Raw genomic sequence first — 26,006 nt, 5'->3', positions numbered from 1 at the left:
CAGACCTGCTGAGCTTCTCCAGCGATTTTTGTTTGTGTTTCTGATTTGCAGCATCCGCAGTTCTTTCGGTTTTTATTATCCTGAAAGATTGTCCATTCCATGAAGACTGGGTGCAGTTTTCCCATTTTTTGTTGGAATGTTTTGTTGAGTGAGGTTTATCTTGCGTGGTCCACCATGGCTCTGAATGATCTTGTTCACATAATCTTCTGCTTTCACCTCATCAGCAATAACTGGGCTATGTTGGCCGCCTTTCTCAAGAGATTCCACAGAGGTACTGACTATTGGTGGGATGTTTCAGTCTTCACACAGGTACCTCTGGGCCTCGGTGCCCACTGTATCCAGGGTCAGACACTGAGCCAGAAACTGCCCCTCACACTGCGCTGTTTGACAGTCATCCCCAAGCGTACTCTCCAGGACAGGGAGCTGGAGGTACCAGAGACGAAGAGAAGACAGAGTCTTGTTTCCCATGGATCTCCACAGAAAAGTCACACCTTCAGATCAAACCAGCCATGGCACAAACCAAAGTTGAGGTCCTTGCCGTTGCCGAAGGGGAATCAGAATGCTCAGCAGCGTGGGAAGAAAGGTCAAGGATCTTCTGTGTTTCTCTCCGTTACCTCATACTCAGGCCCAAAGACCATAAGATATAGGAGCAGAGGCCATTCTACCCATCCAGTCAGCTCCACCATTCAATCATGACTGATATGTTTCTCAATCCCATTCTTCTGCCTGCCCCATAACCCTTGATCCCCTTACTAATCAAGAACCTATCTACCTCTGTCTCAAATACATTCAATGACTTGGTCCCCACAGCCTTCTGTGGCAATGGGTTCCACAGATTCACCACCCTCTGGCTGAAGAAATTCTTCCTCATCTCAGTTCTAAAAGGTCGTCCCTTCACCCTGAGGCTGTGCCCTGAGGTATTGCGTCTCTCCTACTGGTGGAAACATCTTCTCCATGTCCAGTCTAACCAGGCCTCTCAGTATTCTATAAAAGTTTCAATCAGATCTCCCCCTCATCCTCCTAAACTCCATCGAGTGCAGACCCAAACTCCTCAACTGTTCCTCATATGTGAAGCCCTTCATCCCCAGGATCATTCTTGTAAACCTCTTTTGGACCCCCTCCATCATCAGGTAGGCGGAGGTGGGTACTGCAGATGCTGAAGATTAGAGTCAAGATTAGAGTGGTGCTGGAAAAGCTCAGCACGTCAGACAACATCTGAGGAGTGGGAAAATTGACATTTCAGGCAAAAGCCCTTCATCATTCCTGATGAAGGGCTTTTCCCCAAAACTCAATTTTCCTGTTCCACGGATGCTGCCTGACCTGCACCACTCTAATCCTGACTCCCTCCAATATCAGCATATTGCTCCTTAGATATGACCTGAAACTGCTCATACTATTCCAAATGCAGTCTGACCAGAGACCACAAGGCTACCCCTCACTCTACAAACACCTTTCACCAACGTGCATGAACTACAGCTCTGACTAATGTAGGTATTATGTCCACTCAACAACTCCCACCCACCTCATCGTTTCAAAGTTCTAACCCTGCCTGCCCTCTGCACTTCCTCCTCACTCACTGAGGATACATAACCATCTCTGCTGCTCATGCAGCAGTACTAACTGTTTCTCCATCCACTTTCATCATCCTCAGTTCTTTCCAATGTCTCACTGCAGGAAACATTGGCCCATCAGGCCCCTCACTCCCCACGAGGAGACAATCCTCCATTTTTCCCCAAAAGGAGCATTATTGCTCATGGAGGTAATGGGAGACCTCCACACCCAACTTACCCAGTTAAATCTTATTTGGTTATTGAAATAATTCCACAGAGGCCAAGATCCCATCACAAGGCACCTTTTATTTAGAAGTGGAGAGTCCTTGACACTGATCCGGTTCCCTCAGAGCCAGCTCTCAGAGTGAACAGAACCTCCGACATTCCTGTTTATATCTGTCAGCCAGGGCTCCCTGATAGGAACAGGCCAACAGCCCCAATCAGGGAACCCATACTCTATGAGGTTCACTGGCTGGTCTTGTTTGTAGCTCCTCCTGGGGTGTTTTAGCACAGGGTCAGGGTCCTCCAACACTGCTTCTGATACAGGTGGTGTTTAATGCACAGTAGCCCACCTCTTGCACTTGGAGCATATTGGGAGAAATTCACTCTCATCTTCAGGCGGCAAAGGCATCGAGTCTGCGCTATCTGCCGTGTCAATCTCAGATTTAGAAGTATTTCCAATGCTTTACAGTGAGGGAGAACCCACAAGTTCCAGACCAGTCCGAAAGGCTGTCAAGGAGCCAGGCACATTTTGTTCCCTCACTGTTTGAGAGTTTGCAGCTTTCATTTGTTCCACGTGTTTGTTCAGGACTATCGCATCTACCCTAAGTTTGTGTGTCACCAGACCCAATCTTGTGTTGACCATACCTCTTACCCATGCAGGGCCATTCCCATGATTCTTACACTAAACTTTATCCCATGAAGTAAACGGTCTCCCTTGCTTGGCAGAGTATTGTCTGTGGCATTGTCAGTCCTGATGCCATTTCACCCTCACTCCCAGTTCCAGGAAGATCAGATTTAACCTGGTGTGGAGTCTTCTCCCCATTAGCAACTCTGCTGGAGCCGTCCCTGTAGCTGCATGTGGGGTGGTCCTTTTATCAAATAGAAACTGGGACGGTTTGGTATCTAATAAAGCTGTAGGCTGTTTCTTCAAGCCTGCCTTCAAAGTTTAGGCTGCTCTTTCTGCCAGACTATTGGATGATGGATAGTGTGGAGCTGTCCTTATATATTGAATACCTTTCGACTTTAGGAAATACTCAAAAACCCTGCTGGAAAACAATGGCCTGTTATCTGTGATCAACACTTCCAGGAGCCCGTGTATTGCAAAGGTCGTGTGTAGTTTTTCTAACGTTGTCCCTGTGTTTGACGAATGAACTCGGTGTACATCCAGCCACTTTGAGTGGGCATCCACAATGACTAAGAACATGGAGCCCATGAAAGGACCGACATGGTTGATGTCTAACCAAGTCTAGGGTTTACCTGGCCATTCCCACGAATGTGGTGGAGCTGCTGGAGGCAGTTTTTATCCTTTTTGGCTGTCTGGGCACAGCCCTACCAATGTGGCTACGTCTGCATCCAATCCTAGCCACCAGACATTACTTCTCACCAACATCTTCATTCTGAAAACCCCTGGATGACCCTGGTGGAGTTCAGCCAATATCTGGCCTTTACTTGGGACAATCCTGCTCCTCATAATAATATGCCGTCCTCTACTGTGATCTGGTCTCTCTGGGTCCAGAGTTGTGATGACCCTTCAGTTTCCCTCATCACCACCAGCTGTTTCAGTTTTGCCCGGATTGGATCTTTCTGCATCCAAAGTCTGATATTGTCAGCGGTGACCAGAAGGATGTCTCCCCCAGAGAGTATAAAACCAGAATGGATTCATCCAGTGGCAGTATCACCGGTGGTGTATCCACCAATGGGAGGCGGCTCAAGGCAATTTGTCACTTGGCCTCTCAGATGGTGTTCCAACTTGTAATTGTACAAAATCAGAATAAGAGCCAACTGCTGGATTCTACCTGAAGCTATGGGCGGCACGGCCCTGTCCTCTTTAAGTAACCCTAGCAGGGGCTTATGGTCTGTTATTATTACAAATTTATGTCCATAAAGGTACTGCTGAAGCTTTCTCACACCAAAGATGACCACCAAACCTTCCTTCTCTATCTGGGTGTATCTTCCTTTGATCGCCCTCACTTTATCGTCCAATTGGTGTTACCTGGTTTTGTTAACTCTGCAACCCAAGTGGGTCACTTCTCCTGGTCCACTGGAAAAAGGGCGCAGGTTGATGTTACCCCAAAAAGCAGTCTGGTACATTGGTACAAACCTTGATGGGTATTCACTGGAGCATACTCTGGGAATCCTCATCTAATCACAATTGCAGGTACGCATGGCTCATGTACAACCTCGTGAAGGATAGTCCGCCATCTGACCAACACCACTATAACCCCAACATTAACACCGTGCTCTTATACCATGAGCCACTACTGACAAAAGCAAGTGTTCCATATGCCTTCTTAACCATTCTATTCAGGTTGTCTGCCAACTTCAGGGATCTATGAATAATTACCCCAAGACCCCCCTGCTCCTCTAACCTACCCTTTGTCCTGCCATTCATTAAACATTCATCCACCCTGTTCTTCTTCCAAAGTCCATCACCTCGCACCTAACACGGTCAAATACCATCTACCACTGGTCTGCCCATTTGACCAACCCATCGATATGCTCCTGTCACCTACAACCATCTTCTTCACTACTAATCACTCTACCAAGCTTGGTGTCGTCTGCAAATTTCCTTAACATTCCCCTACATTTTCATCGGTATCATTCATGTATATAACAAACCAACCATTACAGGTGGAATTTAATACCTTTCCTGAGGCAGGTTTTGGAGATGGGACAGCATTCAGTTGTGTCAGAGGTTATACACTAGGGACCCAACCTTCTTGTTTCTCACCAACCTTTTAGTCCCTAGTGGGAAGGCTCATGGATGGACATCTTGCCCTGACGCCAATTGAAGCTCTTTTAGTGAGGAATTATTGCCAACATAAGGACCACAATCCATTTCCACTGGTATTCAGTCAGCAGTAGGATATCACATTGTCACCTGATACTACCGCTCTCCTGGTGGTACTAATGGCTTCAAGGAACTGACAGTGTCTGACTGACTGGCAACTCTTAAGCTAGGGATCCCAGGATAGATCCACCAATAATCAATTAATATCCTGACTGGCCCTCGATTCAGCCAGCCTTTCCCAATGAAGGTGGTGATGTGAGGGTCTCCATGATAACCACTGAAGAAGCAATGGCATGTAGATTATAGTCAGCTTACTGTTAGACAAGGAGGAATGGGAAATGCCTAAGTCCTGGCCAATCATTGACTTCTTATAAAGAATTAAGAATGAAATTGTCAGTGACAGCAATCACCATGGATACATTGAGTGGTACACAATAGTGCACTTGTTCTTAAGTTCTTGCTTCACGACAGTATTGTCAGCAGCAGGTACAGGGAGATGTGATCGATCTGGACAGAGAGAGACACACATGGTGTGGTCATTCCATTTCAAAGGCAGCTTGGAAAGTTTACCTCAGGAGATGCCTAAATGGATGCTGATTGATTCATGTGACAGAAAGGATTAAATCAACTTTACATCACTTGACCTACACCAAAACCTTCACCAGGACATCATATGACAATTAATGAAATGTGTTGATGAGTATATTCTGTGATGATGCTGTGGCTTTAAGAGGTTATTTTGTCCTTTTTCTTGGAAGAGAGGTTGTAAAGCAGAGGCACTGAGCAGGCTACCAAAACCACAGAGTAAACAGCTTGTGAGCCTTGGGGTTTTTTTTTAGAAATTGGAACAAATTAGCGGGTATTTGAGAACACCAGCCAATCCCTCTGCAAGTTCCCCTCCAAGCCACTCCCCACCCCGACTTAGAAATGTGACGCCATTCCCACACGGTGGCTGGGTCAGAATTCTGGAATTCCCTCCCTCCGGCATTGTGGGACATCCCACAGCAAGGAGACTGGAGCGATTCAAGAAGGCAGCTCATCCTCACCTTCTCAGGGGGCAATTAGGAACAGGCTACCCAGCTCAAGTCCCATAAAAAAAGCTCTGAATGAGGGATGCACCTTGGTGCACGACCCAGGATACGCAAACAACAAGTGTCACCATGTACTGAGGTTCAATCCGTCTCCCTGGTGTTGCGTGGGATGGGACTGGCCCCCCCTTGTTGAGTATTCGGACCATTCCGTATCGCCCGGTCCCTCGTAAAGCAAAGCACCTTTGGACCAGCAGTCCATCAGGGAGAGGTTGGCACGAGACATTACCTCGAGACCCTTCCCCCTCCCCCCCCGTGGGATAGGAGAGAAGCTGGATCATGTCGGCATGTCCCTGAGCAGACTGTCCGAACGCCTCACCACTCTCCAATGAGCATCACCACTGGTGCTGGCAAACGGCACTGGATTGGGGTCAGGGAGATCTGGATCGAGTGGGACCAAAGGGTCTGTTTCCATGCTGTACGCCTCCATCACTCTCTGACATCGGTGTTGAGAAGGGCACCTCAGTCTAACCTTCCAGAGCAGCTGACCTTATCAAAGGCTGAACTGAGATCCATACAGACTACATCTACCAACCTGCCCTCGCCAACCATCCTGGTCACTTCATCAAAGCACTCGAACGAGTTTGTGAGGCATGATCTCCCACGCACAAAGCATGCTGACTACTCCTAATCAAACCCTGCCTTTCCAAATGCACTTACGTCTTATCTCTCAGAATCCTCTTCAGAAAGAATGTGGTGGTGGAGGGTTGTTTTTCAGACTGGAGGCCTGTGACCAGTGGAGTGCCACAAGCATCGGTGCTTTTTGTGATTTACTTAAATGATTTGGATGCGAGCATAAGAGGTACAGATAGTAAGTTTGCAGATGACACCAAAATTGGAGGTGTAGTGGGCAGCGAAGAGGGTTACCTCAGATTACAACAGGATCTTGACCAGATGGGCCAATGGGCTGAGAAGTGATAGATGGAGTTTAATTCAGATAAATGCAAGGTGCTGCATTTTGGGAAAGCAAATCTTAGCAGGACTTATACACTTAATGGTAAGGTGCTAGGGAGTGTTGCTGAACAAAGAGACCTTGGAGTGCAGGTTCATAGCTCCTTGAAAGTGGAGTCAAAAGATTTACAAGGATGTTGCCAGGGTTGGAGGATCTGAGCTACAGGGAGATGCTGAACAGGCTTGGGCTGCTTTCCCTGGAGCGTCGGAGGCTGAGGGGTGACCTTATAGAAGTTTACAAAATTATGAGGGGCATGGATAAGATAAACAGGCAAAGTCTTTTCTCTGGAGTGGGGGAGTCCAGACCTCGAGGGCATAGGTTTAGGGTGAGAGGGGAAAGATATAAAAGAGGGCAACCTTTTCACATAGAGGGTGGTACGTGTATGGAATGAGCTGCCACAGGAAGTGGTGGAGGCTGGTATAATTGCAACATTTAAGAGGCATTTGGATGGGTATATGAATAGGAAGTGTTTGGAGGGATATGGGCCGGGTGCTGGCAGGCTGAACTAGATTGGGTTGGGATATCTGGTCAGCATGAACGGGTTGGACCGAAGGGTCTGTTTCCATGCTGTACATCTCTATGACTCTATAATAGAAGCAGCCTGAATGGCTGTGGTCAAGCTCTCACAGATCAAGGATGTTTAGTCAGCTTTAATCAGTTGCTGTTGTGGCCTTGAAGAAGCGGAAGTTATTTTTCCCTCTCTCGATTACAGCCTAAAGCTGAGGGTTCTCTTCCTAGGCTGCTGGATGGAACGTGAGACAAAATCTGAATTTGCTGTTTTGCCAAAGGTTGTGTTTATGGGATGTTACAATACTGGAGCAGTTAGTTAGTAACGGTTACTGTATCTATTATTCTGTTAAGTTTTCCAATAGATTGAAGTTATTCTAAGTTCCTCTTTCTTTGGTTATATTTTAAGACAGTGTTTAAATAGACTGTGTTTTGCTTAATGTCGAGTAGTTTGACCGATTGGATTATATCTGGGACATGGCACTTTACATTTGCCTTGAAAAGGTTAGGGTCTAGGCTCCTTTCTTAAAATATTTTGAGGGGGTTTCATCTGGTCCACAACAACTCTGATACAATCTTTTGCATTTGCATGCCTAGTTGACTTCAGTCTAATGGTTACAGGATCTTACCTGAGTGTTACTATGATTACTGATGGTTGTGCACAAGCTGTGATGAGCGTGACGATGAAAAGGAATATCAGGAAAGGGATCAGTGTGTTGCACGTCCGTTCACACTTGCCAGACACAGCATAGCCATTTTCATTCAAATAAGTTTTCACAATGACCAATCGGAGCTGATTTCTCTGACCGACCGTAGGGGGCGTTATCACCTGCCGGCTTTGAACACAGGCACAGTCAGTGTAGTTCTTCATCTGTAAAAACATATTTGAGACTCAGGAAGAGGAGCACTCTTTTAACTTAATTTGTCTTCTTTCAGTCACTGCAGGAATTCTTGAGACAGCTACTGCACAAAGTGGTACCACTCCTATGCAGCTGTTCTGTAACATAATTCAATCATTTTCCTACTAAACACAGACATGTCAATAAAACAATTCCTTAAGAAAATAGCAGGAACTTATTAATATATGGAAGAAAAGTTCAATTACTGGAAGGACATCCACTATTTCACTACTTCAGATATTGTTTATTCTCCATTAGTCGTTATCCTTTTACACTACATTATAATTATCCCTCCTTTACACACAAATTGCCCTTTTTAATCATAAATCCCCCAAGATTTCTTACAGGAAATGTTAGAAAAAATACTTCTTTAAAGTTGTGGTTTCTCTCCCTCACCTTTCTTAAAAAAGTCAAAGTTGGAGCTGCAATTACATCCTGCAGCATTGTTTTCACTTTTGTGTTACAGAGATTAATATTGGAAGTACTCCACCTGCCTTTTATTATAGCAATGTCCTGAACTCTGTATTTATTGAGTGAATGGCTTAGACGCTTCCTCAAATTTTATTTTAATAGTTTAGTGATACTTAGTGACATTAACGTTGATTTTATCTTCATTGACTTCAACGGAAATTAAAGTCTCCAATTTTACACTCATGCATAAAATCAAACTCACCCCCAATGCATCCTCACTGTGGGTGTCAGACAGCTACACAGGAATGTTATTTTGACATTCACAGCTGTGTGGTAGCAGTTACTCACCCCTGTGCTTTCATTGACAACATTTGAGCAACCAGCCAAGCATGGACTGAAGTACGTGATCCCATCTGATCCACAGACAGGCTCATACTCATGGGTTCTGCACGCACAGTTCACATTGCAGCCCCCTGTTAGATTTCTGTGAGCCATTGTGAGTGAAGGGCTGAAAGAAAAATACAAAGAGCTGTTTGTAATGTCATTCCTTCTATTAACAAAAAGTACTGAGCACGCTATTTCATTATGCCTTTCAAATAGAACGATAGCTATCGAGATTTCTTTTTGCTGACAGTAGATAGGTTTAGGCAGACATTGAAAATGTCCTTCTGAGTCTATGTCCCCAGTCACTAATTAGTGGCTAACAACTCCGTAGGTCATATAATGGTCAAAGCAGGTCAGTATATTTCAATAATTTCTGAACCATCTTTCTTTTTTTTCTTTATCTATGTCAGTTGATATAAACTTCCTTTGCTCCCGTATCTTCAGGAGAGATTTAGGAGCACAAGGACTCATGTTCATCCCTCAAGCCTGATCCAGTATTTAGTGAGGCCATTGCTGATTGGCAACTCAATTCCTTTGGTCCAACTTAGAATTTTTTTTCTGAGAAACCCCCAACAATAAAGTAAAACACTATTAAACAATCCATAATTAAACTCTAGTATATATTTATAAAAACTATTATGCATTGTAAAATGCTCATGTATAATAACTATTCTAGTTTAGCTTTTGTGCTCGTCCTAAGAACAAAAACTATTCTGTACTTGGTACAATTTCCAAATGACAATGGAATATTCGTGTAAACTCTAAGCTTCTGAGGAACGCTGGTTGAAAAACACTGGTGTAAATGTTGAAATGTGTCATATTTCTTCTACAAATTGAGAAAAGGTCTTAAAACATTCAGAACCGTTTAAAAATATGCTGGTAAAACTCTTCTGTCATGTTGTGGTCTATTATGAACACACGCCTGACTTTCAAATAAGTGCTAAACAATTTATCTCAGCATGGGGGCTGTGTTCATATTTTAATGGAGAGTTTTAAGAGATTAACAGGTTATCTGGCTTTGATGTGGATGATGCTTTATTATTTATTTTGCACTTACTATTTGAAGGCATTTAATTTTTATAAATGGGTTTTATGAATGGAGAGGCTCTTTATCCCCAGCATGAATTGTTTTTGAAGATGTCAGCTCTGTAACATTGTTACAACCAGGAGAGACAATGGCCCCTCGTGGTATTACTGCTGGAATGTCAGCACAGTTAATGTTCTGAGGATCTGGGTTGGAATCTTGTCATGGAAGATGGTGGAACTTGAATTCAATTTTTAAAAATCTGGAGTTAAGAGTCTAACGATGTCTGAATCTAATCGATGGGTGGAAAAATCCATTTGGTTCATTGATGTACTTTAGGGAAGGAAACTGCCATCCTTACTTGGTCTGGCCTACATGTGACCCCATTCTCACAGCAATCACTCTTAAGTACCCTCTGGGATGGACAATACATGCAAGCCTAGTCAATGATGTCCTCATGCTGTGAATAAATTGAAAAAGAATTAGAAGTTTATTCTTTTAATGCCTATTTCAAACATATCCTAAGGTCTGTTCATAGTCAGTGTCTTTGGAGGATACATGAAGTGAATGGAGAGAATACAAAATGGCTGTGGAGACATGAGGGGAATAGGGACAGTTATAGTTTCATAGTAATAGAAACAGGAGTAGGCCATTTGGCCCATCGAGCTTGCTCTGCCATTCATTAAGATCATGGCTGATCTATCCATCATCTCAGCTCCTCCTACCTGCACTATCCCCATCATCCTTAATTCCCCTTCCATGCAAAAGCCCATCCAACTGTGTCTTTAATACATTTAATGAAGCTGCCTCTACTGCTTCCTTGGGCAGAAACTTCCACAGATTTGTTACTCTTTGAGAAAAGCAGTTCCTCCTCATCTCGGTCCTAAATCTACTCCACCCTAATCTTGAGGCCATGTCCCCTAGTCTATCTCACCCACCAGTGGAAACAACTCTATCATCTATCTCTTTCATAATTTTATATGTTTAATTTTATATGTTTCTATAAGATCCCCACTCATTCTTCGAAATTCTAGCAAGTACAGTCCCAGGAGGCAAAACCTTTCCTCATAGCATAACCTCGTCATCTTCAGAATCAATCTGGTGAACCTCCTCTGCACTGCCTCCAAAACCAGTATATCCTTCCTTAAGTAAGGAGGCCAGAACTGTGCACAGTACTCCAGGTGTGGCCTTGCCAACACCTTGTACAATTGCAGCAGAATGTCCCTGCTATTAAATTCAATCCCTCTAGCAGTGAAAGCCAATATTCCATTTGTCTTTCTGATTATCTGTTGCATTTGCAAATCATCTTTCAGCAGTTCACATATGAACACTCCTAAGCCCCTCCGCACAACAGCATGCTGCAATCTTTCACCATTTAAATAACACTCCGACCTATTATTTTTATTATGGGCTTAAAAACAATTTTACAGAGATCCCCCAGTGAATTCTAACGGGACCCATCCCAATGGACATGCTCCTGTCAAGTTCCTCAGTGACTCGAGAAACCTGCACACTGCCCGGTCATGTCTCCGAGAAATTAAAGCCTAAGCAGAGTTGGTGGCCCGGTGGTATTGCCACTGGACTAGTATTCCAGGAAAATGTGCTGGTGACATGGGTTTGAGTAGTACTTGCTGAATGGCCTTTCTACAAAACAGCACACCCATGTAACTCCTATTAAACTCTTCAAGTGCCATTAGATTATGGTGCCTTTAAGATAATGGTGTGAATTGGCTCATTGTAGTGATTGGAGCGAGGGCCAACTGGATCTCATTGACTATGAGATTCTTGATTGGGATTGGTAACTTGGGGCCATCAGGGAGCCCTGGCCAACAGATATAAACAGGAGATTAAAATAGAGTCTCCACATTCTAGGGACTACGTCTGAACTGGCTGGCTGGAGCCCATGTATCGGGCACATGTGAATATAAAGGGTTTCTTGCTGACAATTTGACAAAAATATTCCTGTTTAATCAGACTCTATGATTATAAATGTGAAAACACTTTGCATATATCAAACTGTATGACCAACATGACATGCCTGGTTTTGTGTAAACAGAGGTATTTTCCAACAGTGATTTAGCAGCTTGTTTCACACCATGCCCATTTTATGTTTGTTTGAAGTCAACGGAAAAGAAAGTCACTTGCAGTGTGGAACGGGCTGTCAATTTGCTATCATTGAGTTTGCACTACTGCTGAAGACCAATTTCACCCTCACAAGCAATGCAAAATTCAAATTACAGAACAGAAGAGCAAAATGTAAAGGAAGATCACTCTTACCCTGTGGTGTATGGTATATTAATACCCCCAAGATTAATGCTTTCACAGCCAACAATGAAGAGTGTAGAGAAACACAATAAAGACACCCCACTGCAGATCATAGCAAGTTTTGCTGATTCTCGTGCACCAAGTTTGAGCTTTTTAATTATGTAGCCCCCAAGGATAATGCCAACTCCAGCACTGGGAACAATGATCACACCTGGAAGTAAAGCAGAGCATGAGCTTACAAATCATATACTGAACAGAAAGCTATACTCCATAGAGGAACTCTAAAACTCAACACATGACAGACTGGAGTTTGCTAGCACCATCACTGACTGTATTTTAGCCTGAATGGTTTGTACAGAAATTGCTTAAATGTTGAAATATAAAGATCATAGTGTAAATGAGATTAGTCAGATAGTTCTTTCATTCTTAACTACTTCACTTTAATCACTTGTCCTCTTGCTACCACTTCTAAATTAAACCTGAACATCTCTTCAAGTTATACATTTTGTTACAACTTTCCCACTCAATTTTGTATCATCTGCAGTCGAGGGAAGTAACTCTATTGCAGCCTAGACAGTAAGGTATAAGGGTCCAGTTACAGTTTCTCAGTTAATGCCCCCCGTTTCATGTCTATGTAACCAATACATTATCAATTCAAATTTCCCCATTGTTTTAATTTCTACAACAAATTGTATGTGAAAAAAATGAACATTTATTAAATCTACTCTCAAAGACTCAATTTGCTACCTTTCCATTTTTGAATGAACTTATCTCTTTTTTTTCCATGCTGTTTCTAAATTTCAGTTCAAAAATTCCTAGGAATGCCATCCTAAAAATTTGAAAAGTATTAACAATTTTTTAACTTTTCATTCTGCTTCTGCAAGTGCCTTCTGGACCTAATTGAGAATCATGCTGTTTCAATTTATATAGCACTATTTTAGTTAGTAAAATAGCAATGCTAATACTTGACAGAGAAGTTTAGGAAAATGGACATTGATTCTGGAAGAAAACAAAATTAAGAGCCATGACTAAAAGATTGGCCTTTCAAACCTCTAGATTAAATATTCAGCAGGAACTGGCAAGAGGGCCTCAGTAGACACAAGCTATCACAAACATTCCAGTTCTCAGGAGGTTGACTTAGTTTCCAATTAAGATCAATTTATTTTGATTATTCATAAAATTCCTGATGCTGTGGCATATGGTTCTGACTGAGTTTTTCTTAAGAAATATGATTGCCGGCAAGCGGAGATAACTTTGTAAAGTGACAAAGAGGTCAAAACAGGTTAGAAACATCTCAAAAATTTAAAAAACACAGAAGTGAGGAAAATGTAAAAATTTTAAACTAAATATTAAATGTAGCAGAATTCATTTTGCTGAGAAATCCTGAACAAGTTCACAATTATTCGTGACTAGATTCCGCAATTACAATTTATCCAAATAAAAAGCTTGTTTCTACAGCACCTTGCATGAACTCTGGACTTTCGAAACTGTTTAACTAGCCATTTGTGATGAGGGCAAACTAGTATTGACAGCAATGTAGCCTGAACAGATCATTTGGAGACACCTTGGTTTGTATCCTGAGATATTTGAATTCTGTCTCCTCGTTCAGTTAGTTAAAGCTGCTTCAGCGAGCAATGGAACTCTAGATAGGAAGTTCCTTCCAGTACAACTCCAAGTGGGTGTCAAGATAGGCTGGATCAAAGAGAAGTAACAGTAAGCCTACAAACTGGTCCATGAATTGGACAGTTTCAGTCTCATATGGAAAGAAATTGGATTCAGCAACACTGTGGTGCTAAAGGAGAGAGAAAAATTCCCTGAAAATTGTTTTTTCTTTCTAAATACTACTTTGGGAATAATTATACTGCCGAAAACATCTTCATTATGCAGACAAAATGAAGACATTGATTTAAACTGTTGTCCTTTATCACAATTACTTCAAGCAGACTGGGACTTATTGTTAAAACTTGGTTTCAGTATGAGCTACTGCCGGGTTCAGATCTGTGTAATCAGACTGAATGTTATCAATAGTCATTTCAACTGAAGACAGATGCATTACATGGACTGAGGACACCCTGCTTTTTTTCTCTTACACCTTGGAAAGACACAAGGGGGGATTCTAAATGAAATAAAGGGAAGGCAAGTTTGGACCAGATGGGAGGTGGAAATCAGTCGAAGTTTCTTTTTGACTTAAGCCTTTCCCCAGGCTCCCCATTGCCGGCTTTTAATGGTAGGTGGGTTAGCAATTAGCCCAATTAAGGAAGTGGGTTGAACATGGAATATGAAAATGAGACCACAATTTTTAATCACCATACTATTAGTGCCATCTACTGGATGAATAATGAGGCTAATGTCTAGAGGCATGTGTTCAAAACCCACCAGGGCAGATAGTGAAATTTTAAGTTCAATTAAAATCCAAAATGAAAAGCTAATGGCTACCATGTAATCACTGTCAATGTTTATAAAAACCTTTTGGTTCATTAAATCTGCCAGTCTTGCCTCAGCAATGTACCTCAAAGGGCAATTAAGGATGAACAATAAATGCTGAACCCAGGTGGAATATCCACATCATTCAATAAATGAAATAACTTTACTGCTACTGGTTGGGCTTTCTGAACCACCAGGGAAATCAGCAACTTCCTCAAAGGAAGGACTTGGTGGGTTCAGGAAGTCATTGCCTTTACACTTACTTCGTGGATTCAGGAGAGTCTGTGGTCAAGGCATCCACATGCCATCTCTCCTCGAACCGCCCACCTAGTTTGTCACCAGTTCCCTCCCATTTGAACCTTGACTGTGCTGTGGTGATGAACATTCCACTCCCTGCCCAACTGAAAGGAGTCTCATGACACCAGGTTATCGTCCAACAGGCTTATTTGAAACCACAAGCTTTCAGAGCACTCTCCTTTGTCAGGTGAAGTGACTTCACCTGATGAAGGAGCAGCGCTGTGAAAGCTTGTTATTTCAAATAAACCTGTTGGGACTATAACCTGATATCATGTGAATTCTGACTTTGTCCACCCCAGTCCAATATTGGCACCTCCACATCACAATTGAAAAGAAAGCAGGGTACCTGAGTGTGGAATGGATCTCTGATATCACTGACATTCTGTGGAGTTAACTATCCACTGTGTGGAGGTGAATTCTGAATGATGAGTTTCTGCTTGCCAATCAGTCAAAATTCCACTTCTATTGTAACTTAACACAATAGGAGGCCATTTGGTAATGGGAAGCTCCTTGAAAGGCCACTTCAAATTAGTTCCATACCCTAACCTTTGTCTATAACTCTTCAAGTGTCCATTCTCCATTTTGTGTATGAGTAATATCACCAGCAAAGTTTCCCAAGCTGGAACTATTAGCTTCTCTAATCAAAGGTATTTTGGAAATGGGCAAGTGTGTATCATATTCTTTGACAGGGTAAAACATAAAAGTCATTTTAAACATTTGAGGTTATGCAAGAGTACATCACCATTTGTGAAGGCTTGGTTACTATTAGACAGTCACCTCCTTTGATTTTGATTATAACACTCTCGTATAGGAGTTAGCAGATTAGTTTAGTTATAATACAGGATCAAAGGATCTAAATGCGCTTAAGTTTAACTTCTGTTAGTGTGTGATTAGTTTGGAACTATACAATCATTTCTGACTTTTATCTTTTCTGACGGTACCAACTGAACGTGTAAGAATATTTGACCTTGCCCACCCTGAAAAGGGTGACATTTGTTAGCCACTTATACATATTTTTAATGTATTTTTTTAAGTATAACTCACTGTGTAATCCTCTGTATTATTTTGATATTGTTGTGTTTAAAGTTATAAATAATTTTCAATCTGTTGTTAAATGTAAAGTTGCTCTTCAAGATGCAACAACGATAGTAAAACAATATTTCCCAGCAGGATCCATTGAAAAAGCAGACAGTCAATTTATATTTTACATCTAGAAGTGCTCTTACACACAACTGAACAGTTTTTACTCCTGATCACAAAATAATCTATTAACCACCACCAGTAAATCACCCAGAGGGTAGTAGTTGATGGCAAAGTTTCTTCATGGAGTGCCGTCACTAGCGGTGTTCCGCAAGGATCTGTTTTGGGACCATTGCTGTTTGTCATTTTTATAAATGACCTGGAAGAGGGGTTAGAAGGTTGGGTGAGCAAGTTTGCGGATGATACGAAAGTCGGAGGAGTTGTTGACAGTGAGGAAGGACGTGGCAGGTTACAGCAGGATATAGAGAAGCTGCAGAGCTGGGCAGAAAGGTGGCAAATGGAATTCAATGTAGCTAAGTGTGAGGTGATTCACTTTGGGAAGAATAACAAAAAGATGGGGTACTGGGCTAATGGTCGGATACTTGGTAGTGTGGATGAGCAGAGGGATCTTGGTGTCCATGTACACAGATCTCTAAAAGTTGCCACCCAGGTAAATAGTGCGGTGAGGAAGGCATATGGCGTACTGGCTTTTATTGGTAGAGGAATTGAGTTCCGGAGCCCTGAGGTCATGATGCAGTTGTATAAGACTCTGGTACGACCGCATCTGGAATATTGTGTGCAGTTTAGGATAGCTTTAAATTAAGGGGGGGTAGATATAGGACTGAAGTTAGGGGTAGGTTCTTCACTCAGCGAGTCGTAAGTTCATGGAATGCCCTGCCAGCAGCAGTGGTGGACTCTCCCTCTTTATGGGCATTTAAGCGGGCATTGGATAGGTATATGGAGGATAGTGGGTTAGTATAGGTTAGGTGGGCTTGGATCGGCGCAACATCGAGGGCCAAAGGGCCTGTACTGCGCTGTATTCTTCTATGTTCTATGTTCTCCAACTGATTAATTTATATGCAAAGTCCATTAATGACATTGCAGATCATTAAAGGTAAAGACAATGAATTAAAAATGATTGATCTAATCAACAACACTCACGGATGCAGTAAGGTGTGACTGACTTAATTTGGAATTCACATGAGGCAATGTGTTCATCATGGTTCCTAGCCTGATGGTCACCATGCACTGTATGTGCTTCACCCAACCAATTAGAATCAAATCATGCACTGCCTGGTCCAGGGTTCAGGCATACATGAGTTAGGTTGTGGTTGTGATTTGGAAAGGTTTAAAAAGATCTGCTTTTCACTGGTTTATTGTGCAGAAAGCAGCAAGATTACAAAAGAAGAATGAACCCCAGCCAACAGAGGACACACATCACTTTAAATTAGTGGAATTCACTGCCTCTGCTGTGGTAGTTCTGATTCCAAGACAATTTATGAACCTTGTCTAGATACACTCATGCCTGGAGCGGTTTTGCCTTTGGTCAAACCCTGAATCTTACAATTAATATTAAACTGAATTTCAGAGTCGTGTACTAGGATGTGATCAGCCAGTTATGGTTATCCAGCATTTTGCGTACACGCTTCTCGTGACATCTTTTAATCTTTAGCCAGGAGATGGCCAGCACTGAAGCACAGATTCTGGTCAGACTTCCAATTGCTTTGATGTACATTTGTGGGCATGCTGTGTCAGGACTTTACAACCAAGGAACATAGATTTTGCATAATGAAAAAGGAAATATTAATCCAAAAGCAAAACTTCTCGGGCTTAAAAGCTGGAATTGTACTACCACACCGGAGACAACAACCTGGAAGCTGAAAGCCCTCCATCTGGTCTCCTTCCTGTCGGAAGAATGTTGTGAAACTTGAAAGGGTTCAGAAAAGATTTACAAGGGTATTGCCAGGGTTAGAGGGTTTGAGTTGTAGGAAGTGGCTGAACAGGCTGGGGCTGTTTTCCCTGGAGTGTCGGAGGCTGAGGGGTGGCCTTATTGAGGTTTATAAAATCATGACGGGGGTCATGGATAGAATAAATAGACAAAGTCTTTTCCCTGGGGTGGTGTAGTCCAGAACTAGAGGGCATAGGTTTTGGGTGAGAGGGGAAAGCTGTAAAAGTGACCTCTAAGGGGCAACTTTTTCACACAGAGGGTGTTGCATGTATGGAATGCCAGAGGAAGTGATGGAGACTGGTACAATTACATCATTTAAAGGGCGTCTGAATATATATGAATTGTTAGAGTTTAAAGTGATATGGGCCAAGCACTAGTAAATGGGACTAGATTAGGTTAGGATATCTGGTCGGCATGGACAATTTGGACCAAAGGGTCTAGTTCAGTGCTGTACATCTCTATGGCTCTATGACTCCAAATGCAGCACACTTTCCCTCCAGCTACTTCCATTATATCTCACATGAAGGGTATTTGGAGGCTGTGCATGTGCCAGAAGCCTTCCACTGGTGGAAGAATGTCAAGCAGTCATATTCTGGCTCATTTGATGCAACAAGTTTAGATTATAACTGAACAACTCAACATCTGTGTTTGTACTCCTGCGAGGAAAGAGCTGTGAATTCTAATTGCTAACAGTGGTAGCTGATATTACAAATCTGGTCATCATGTAGGAAAGATACTGCTTCTAGATTTGTAAAACGAAATAAAATGTGTTCAACTTGTACATAAGTAGTGAACCCCAGAGATTGAAATACTCATCGATATGGATAAGGAACTGAGGAATAGAATGTGTTCATTGGTCAGTTTCTTTGCCTGATGCATCTGAGATGGTTTTGCTTGACATGCATCAAGTGTTTATGATCTGATTATTTTGATAAGGAGGCAAGATGAAACTTAGATGGCATGACTTATATGTCCAAATTAATATTCATTTATATTCCTTTCTGTTAACTTCGGTTGAATGTTTTTGGCTGTTTTCTTTGCTAATAGATACTTTTCCTTCATTTGTAGAAAACAAGTAAAACGTCTCATTGTTGTTTCATTTTTGAAATAGATTTTAGAAGCTATTTGAATAAATACATGAATGGGAAAGGTTTAGAGAGATGTGGGCCAAACACAGGCATGTGGGACTAGTTTAGTTTGGGAAACTTGGTCGGTGTGGATGTGTTGGATTGAAGGGTCTGTTTCCGTGCTGTATGACTCTATGACTCTAATTATGTTCAATGTATTTGCCCCTCACTCATCAGAAAACTTGCTTTCAGCTGCAAGACAGTGCCGCCACTAATATTATTTAAAGGGTTAGAAACCCAATTTACACTGTGACTTATACTCATTTCTGCTGCTGCAAAGTCTTTGGACATACTGTGAAATGGTTTTTGGCAGGTATTTGGTAAGTCTGGCAGACAGAGGGAACAGAAGTAAGTGACTGCCAACAGAAACTGCTGCAGCAGATAAGGAGACATCAGTGACAATTCCAATGGTCCTGCAACATGAGAGGGAGGTAGCACAGAGGGAGAGGAAGATCTACATAATGTTCTCTGACGGCTTAGAGTTGGGTTCCTCCCAGCTCACTGACAGTGCCAGGTGACTCTGCGTGTGTGCCATGCCCACCTCATCCATGCCAACCAAGTAGCCTAAACTGATCTGATTTCATTTTACTGTATTTGGTCCATAACCCTCTAAACCTTTCCTAACCTGTCTAAATGTCTTTATTAAATTATGAGAGGCATAGATAAGGTAGATAGCCAACAGCCTTTCCCCAGTGAAGGGGAGTCTAAAACTAGAGAGTGTGGGTTTAAGGTGAGAGGGGACAGATACAAAAGAGTTCAGAGGGGCAATTTTTTTCACACAGAGGGTGGTGAATCTTTAGAACGGACTGCCGGAGGTAGTGATGACAGTGAGTACAATTTTGTAATTTAAGAAACATTAGGTTAATTGTGAAAAGTGGGACTGTGTGGACAAGTTGGGCCGAAGGGCCTGTTTCTAGGCTGTTAACCTCTATGATAACAGTGGTTAATGAACACTGCAGATCAATTTTTTAATTATTAATTCTATCTATAAATATATAGATATATAAATAGTCATGAATAATTCAGAGATGTGTAACTCTGTTTCAGCCATTAATATATCAAGACATCCTTAGAAGATGCCTCTTCATTTACTTTCCTGGTGAGTTTTCCAAATGAGAATTTCCTTCCCAGTTTATTTCTTGTGTTACCCTTGGCAACATCCCCTGGCAACTGTTGTTGCTGTTGAGCTCTATAATATATCGGATGACAAGAACAAGGAATTTGTTTTATTTGGCATGGTTCATGCTATGCAGCTAAGAATGGTGCAGTGGCAGGAAATAAAACTTTGGTATTGCATCTGCCAAAAATATTCCACTATGGGTATGCATAGCTCATGGCCAGCAAAATTATTATTTTTATTAAGCATTCTTACCAGTTCAAGTGTCTAAAATGGTCTCTGTGCTCTCCAGGGACTTAAAAACAATTTTCTCTTGCAAGTTAGGATGGGAACCAACTCCACACTGAGTTCAATTTCACACTGATGTTATAACAACAACTAATTTATGTTTTTATAGCTCCTTTAATGTTGCTAAATATCTCCAGACACTTCATAAAACTAGGTGAAAGTGAGACCAAAAGAGAAAATGCTGGAAAATCTCAGCAGGTCTGGCAGCATCTGTAAGGAGAGAAAAGAGCTGACGTTTCGAGTCAAGGGTCAGTTACACCCGAAATGTCCGCTCTTTTCTCTCCTTACAGATGCTGCCACACCTGCTGAGATTTTCCAGCATTTTCTCTTTTGGTTTCAGATTCCAGCATCCGCAGTAATTAGGTGAAAGTGAGGACTGCAGATGCTGGAGATCAGATTCACAAGATTAGAGTGGTGGTGGAAAAGCACAGCAGGTCAGGCAGCATCCGAGGAACAGGAAAATTGATATTTCGGGCAAAAGGTCTTCATCAGGAATGACCTGCTGTGCTTTTCCAACTTCACCAAACTAGACAGGTAGTAAGTGGATTGAACAGTATGGTGCTGGAAAAGCAAAGCCAGTCTGGTAGCATCCGAGGAGCAGGGAAGTCAATGTTTATACCCGAAACATCGATTCTCCTGCTCCTCAGATGATGCCTGACCGGCTGTGCTTTTCCAGCACCGCACCCTTGGACTCTAATCTGCAGTGCTCACTTTCTCCAGGTAGTAAGTGGATGAGTGATGTCTAAAAGTTTAATCAAATGGAGATATTTTAAGGAGGCAAAAGTGGAAGGACTGAGCTTTAAGGAAGAATTTCAGAATTTGAAACCTGGACGACTTAAGACATTACAACCAATAATGAGCCAACTAGATTGAGGAATTCACAATAGACCAAAGATGAAGGTATGGAAAGTTGTCAGAGGAGGAGCAACAATAGAACAGTCAGAGCAGGGTGTGAATCCAACAGTTAATCTTTATCGGTTTAACAGAGTGATGGGTGAGAGGAAGTAAATGTGGGATGCAATACATGAAGTTTATGGAGAGTGCAAGTTGAGGACATGCAGAGCATTGGAATATTTGGGTCTCGAATTAACAAAAATATGGATGAAGGTTTTCAGAACTGAGGCAAAAAACATAACTGTGATCTAAATAAGATGGTTTTAATAATGGAGATAATGTGGCATTAGAAGTTCAGTTTAAGAACAAATAAGATGTTGAGGTTACAGTCCGCTTAACTCTGAGATAGTGGCCAGCTAAGATCACAAGGGAAATATAACCAAATGTGTAAGCACATGTTTATATTAATATGTATTAAAATACCTGAAAACATAGAGCTGACTTTATTGTCTTTACCAAATGAGAGTTATCTTCACATCCAACCTGGCCAATTACTTCTGGTGGCTATGACAGCAGGTAACCACCTAGCCTCTCTGTGGCAACACCTCCTGACTCCTCAAAGCCTGACCACTATCTATAAGACACAAGTCAGGGGTATGACGAATAGTCTCCACTTGCCTGGATGAGTGCAGCTCCAATAATGTTCAAGAGGAAGGAAACCATCCAGGACAAAGTCCCTGCTTGATTGGCACCCCATCACCACCATCAACATTGGGTCCATTTGCCACTGATGCACAATGACAGCAGTGTGTACCATCTGCAAGATGTACTGCAGTAACTCACCAAAGCTCCTCTGACAGAACCTTCCAAACCTACAGCTTCTACCACATACAAGGGCAGCAGACACATTGGAACTCATTACTTGCAAGTTTCCCTCCAAACCACACTCCATCCTGACTTGGAATTAAACTGGCATTCCTTCATTGATGCTAAGTTAAAATGCTGGAATTCCCTCCCTAGCAACACTATGGGTGTGCCTGTAATGACTGCAGGTTCAAGAAGGCAACTCACCACCTCCTTCTCAAGGACCAGGTCGACTTATAAATGCATAAGCAGTGAAGCCGACAAATAGTTTATTTTAAAAACTGCCATTCATGAAAGTCAACAGAATACAAAGGTTGATGAACAAATTATATTAACACAATGTACATTATTGCACTGAAGAACTTGATCAATGTATGGGACAGACATAGCACACTATTGCATTATAATACATTGATTATATCAAATAGTGATTGATGACTATGGTTTATGCAGTAAGCTATAATGATCATATCTACACTAACTTCAATAAAATTTAGTTGGACAGTAAGCATTTAGCAGAGCAATCTCTCCACAAATGCATTCTGGACACTGTTACGTTATTTTAAATTTGTAGTTGTGCTATAACTGAAGGTTAATTTGTTAAAACCTCTTTTGTAAATGTCATGAAAATTCTTTTTACAATATTAGGTAAATTTATCAGCCAAAGTTAATCAATGCTTTTTTTAAAAAGCATAAATTCCAGGAAATGCTAGCAATTTGTCTCCCTATCTTTGGAAATTACTCTACAGAGTTTCCACATTTAGCATCTGTTGGCACATCTACAAACATTGCAGGTGACACATCTTCTCTAGATCCATTGCCGAACCAAGGGATAAGTGGACCACTTAATATGAGACTAAAGGAGCTGATCATGGTGGTGCTCAATGACCCTGGACTGAGACAGAGGGGAAAGAAAACATCAGATGTTCTTGCTCCTGACCGCTATCAGGCTTGAGAGTGCATTTTGCCAGATGTCAAGTGAGGACAGACTCAGCCTCAGAAATGAGGTCTGATTTGATCAAATTGCTGACTGGCATTCACATTCTAGTCTGCTTATCGTTGAGAAACTGCTCAACAGCTAGCTCCTGGGTAACTGCATCCCTTCAGGGTAAAGGAGAAATAATATCTAATCACTCATCAGGCAAATTTCAGAATGGAAATCTTTCATTTGTATAGCCCTTCTGCTGTAAACATCCTTGTACGTTGCAAGATATATCACATCAGTTAATATGGACAAGTCTGATCAGAAACCTTTGGAAATTAACTGGTATCGCTAAGTATTTAGTCTAATGTTTTAATATTAAAAACACCTACGTTAAATTTCTAAAATTATTCTTAAACTATCGGGATGACTTTTCTGCCTCGGTACAGCCTATGGAAAGAATATGTTCATGAAGCATCCCAAAGATGTTATATACATAATTAGATGGAACACTGCTCACATTTGTTTATTGTCATACAAACCTCTACACCTGATCAAATATACTAGCCACAGGCACGAGACAATCTGATCCATTTGGTCATATGTGAAATAGGAGTCTATAATTCAGGCATTATAACCTGATCTACGGCCCAAGAAAATCTATATTTCTACTGCTAACAGTAACTTTGCAACCCAAAATGTTAATGTACACATCTTACCAGTGTAAATGCTTGCATTAGATGCTGGGATGCCAAACTGAGATTCAATGAACTTGGGAATGAAGGTAATAAAAGCGGTGACGATAGCACTTTCTGCTGTGTATGACAAACTCACAAACAGGAATGTCATGTTGCTCAAGATCCTGACAGCAGCTTTGGGAATGTCTATAAAAATGACAAGAGAAACACTTTCACCATGAATGAAACACAATGGAGAGGAACACCTATGGACAGCTAATGTAAAATATAGCCCATTCGCACTTTATAAATGGCAATGTCTGAATTTATCGTTCAGAGAGATGGATAATGAACAGTTGAATGTGTGCACAGTTCTTAGAACACGTCGAATATTTGTACCTTTGTACAGATTGTTTGTACTCAGAACATGTAGAACATTTGTAAGATAGAGCTATCAAACAGGGAGCACAGAAATTGCATTTAATTAACAATTCCAATGATGTTATTGCGTTTGAAATGTCACCTGTGTTTCTTTCTCCACAGTTGCAAACCGACCTGCTGGTATGTCCAGCACTTTCTGTTTTTTGTTACATTTAATAACAGATTGACTCATTCAGGTAAACCAAGTAGGAAATCACCAGATAGCTATTTTGGCGATATCCACATTGCCCAAATAATGACAGTACTATGGATATTAAAAAAAACATGAGTGGCCAAAGTTAGAATTTAAAACAAATGAAAAGTAATAAACTCAGCAAAAATATCTGATGTGGAGGTGTTGGCATTGGACTGGGGTGGACAAAGTTAAAAATCAATGACACCAGGTTATAGTCCAACAGGTTTATTTGAAATCACAAGTTTTCAGAGCTTAGCCCCTTTGGCAGGTAGCTAGTGGGGCAGGTTACAAAGGACAGAGAATTTCCAAGAAAAAGATCCAAGTGTCATACAAAACTAGATTGCTGTGAAGTCTGTAATCACTTAGAATGGTGATGCAGGTTTCGATTGATTAATATGCAAATCCCAAAATCTACTGCCCCCGAGATAACTTAAGGTTTTAACAGTATATAAAAAAAGGCAAAAAAATTAATTTTACCAAGGTTCAATATGACATAATGCCCACGAGTGCATAACAGTCAATAACTGGATTATTGTCACAGTTGTGAGTTAATAATGTGAAACAACAACCCTAATTTAACAATTTCAATCTGCTATTCTTCGATGACAATGTAGCAGCTACTGCAAATTATGATATTGGTATGAATTTTAGAAGAGCACAGATACATTAAAAATACGTACTGAAGATAAACATTCCATCTATGAGGTCACCCCTCAGCCTCCGATGCTCCAGCGAAAACAGCCCCAGCCTATTCAGCCTCTCCCTATAGCTCAAATCCTCCAACCCTGGCAACATCCTTGTAAATCTTTTCTGAACCCTTTCAAGTTTCACAACATCCTTCCAACAGCACTATTCCAAACGTGGTCTAACCAGCCACAACAAGATCTTCCAACTCCTGTACTCAATACTCTGACCAATAAAGGAAAGCATACCTAACGCCTTCTTCACTATCCTATCTACCTGCGACTCCACTTTCAAGGAGCTATGAACCTGCACTCCGAGGTCTCTTCGTTCAGCAACACTCCCTAGGACCTTACCATTAAGTGCATAAGTCCTGCTAAGATCAGCTTTCCCAAAATGCAGCACCTCACATTTATATAAATTAAACTCCATACGCTACCCTCAGCCCATTGGCTCATCTGATCAAGATCCTGTTGTAATCTGAGGTAATCATCTTTGCTGTCCACTACACCTCCAATTTTGGTGTCATCTGCAAACTTACTAACTATACCTCTTATACCCACATTCAAATCATTTATATAAATAACGAAATGCACTGGATCCAGTACCAATCCTTGTGGCACTCCACTGGTCATAGACCTCCAGTCTGAAAAACAACCCTCCACCATCACCCTCCGTCTTCTACCTTTGAGCCAGTTCTGTATCCAAATGGCTAGTTCTCCCTGTATTCCATGAGATCTAACCTTGCTAACCAGTCTCCCAGGGGAACCTTGTCAAACACCTTACTGAAGTTCATATAGATCACATCTAACGCTCTTCCCTCATTAATAGACAATAGGTGCAGGAGTAGGCCATTCTGCCCCTCGGGCCTGCACCACCATTCATTATGATCATGGCTGATCATCCTCAATCAGTATCCTGTTCCTGCCTTATCTCCATAACCCTTGATTCCACTATCCTTGAGAGCGCTATCCAACTCTTTCTTAAACAAATCCAGAGACTTGACCTCCACTGCCCTCTGGGACAGAGCATTGCACACAGCCACCACTCTCTGGGTGAAGAAGTTTCTCCTCATCTCTGTCCTAAATGGTCTACCCC

General features: G+C 41.7%; 1 protein-coding gene across 2 annotated transcripts in view; it reads right to left on the bottom strand.

The window, feature by feature from the left end:
- Positions 1 to 26,006, bottom strand: part of LOC122549421 (solute carrier organic anion transporter family member 5A1) — a 179,261-nt gene that overhangs the window by 9,377 nt on the left and 143,878 nt on the right. The window contains exons 4-7 of one of the 2 annotated variants that reach the window (XM_043689227.1): positions 23,654 to 23,818; positions 12,106 to 12,304; positions 8,769 to 8,928; positions 7,740 to 7,981 (exon numbers count right to left, since the gene is read on the bottom strand). In XM_043689227.1, the coding sequence (XP_043545162.1) occupies positions 7,740 to 7,981; positions 8,769 to 8,928; positions 12,106 to 12,304; positions 23,654 to 23,818 (766 nt within the window). The remainder of the gene's footprint in view (positions 1 to 7,739; positions 7,982 to 8,768; positions 8,929 to 12,105; positions 12,305 to 23,653; positions 23,819 to 26,006) is intronic. The other variant, XM_043689228.1, reaches the window with a different exon arrangement.

This window comes from Chiloscyllium plagiosum, chromosome 4 (assembly GCF_004010195.1).
Source record: "Chiloscyllium plagiosum isolate BGI_BamShark_2017 chromosome 4, ASM401019v2, whole genome shotgun sequence".
NCBI classification, from domain to species: domain Eukaryota; kingdom Metazoa; phylum Chordata; class Chondrichthyes; order Orectolobiformes; family Hemiscylliidae; genus Chiloscyllium; species Chiloscyllium plagiosum.
The sequence above is the reverse complement of the archived record's forward strand: the minus strand, read 5'-3'. Positions and strand labels throughout refer to the sequence as shown.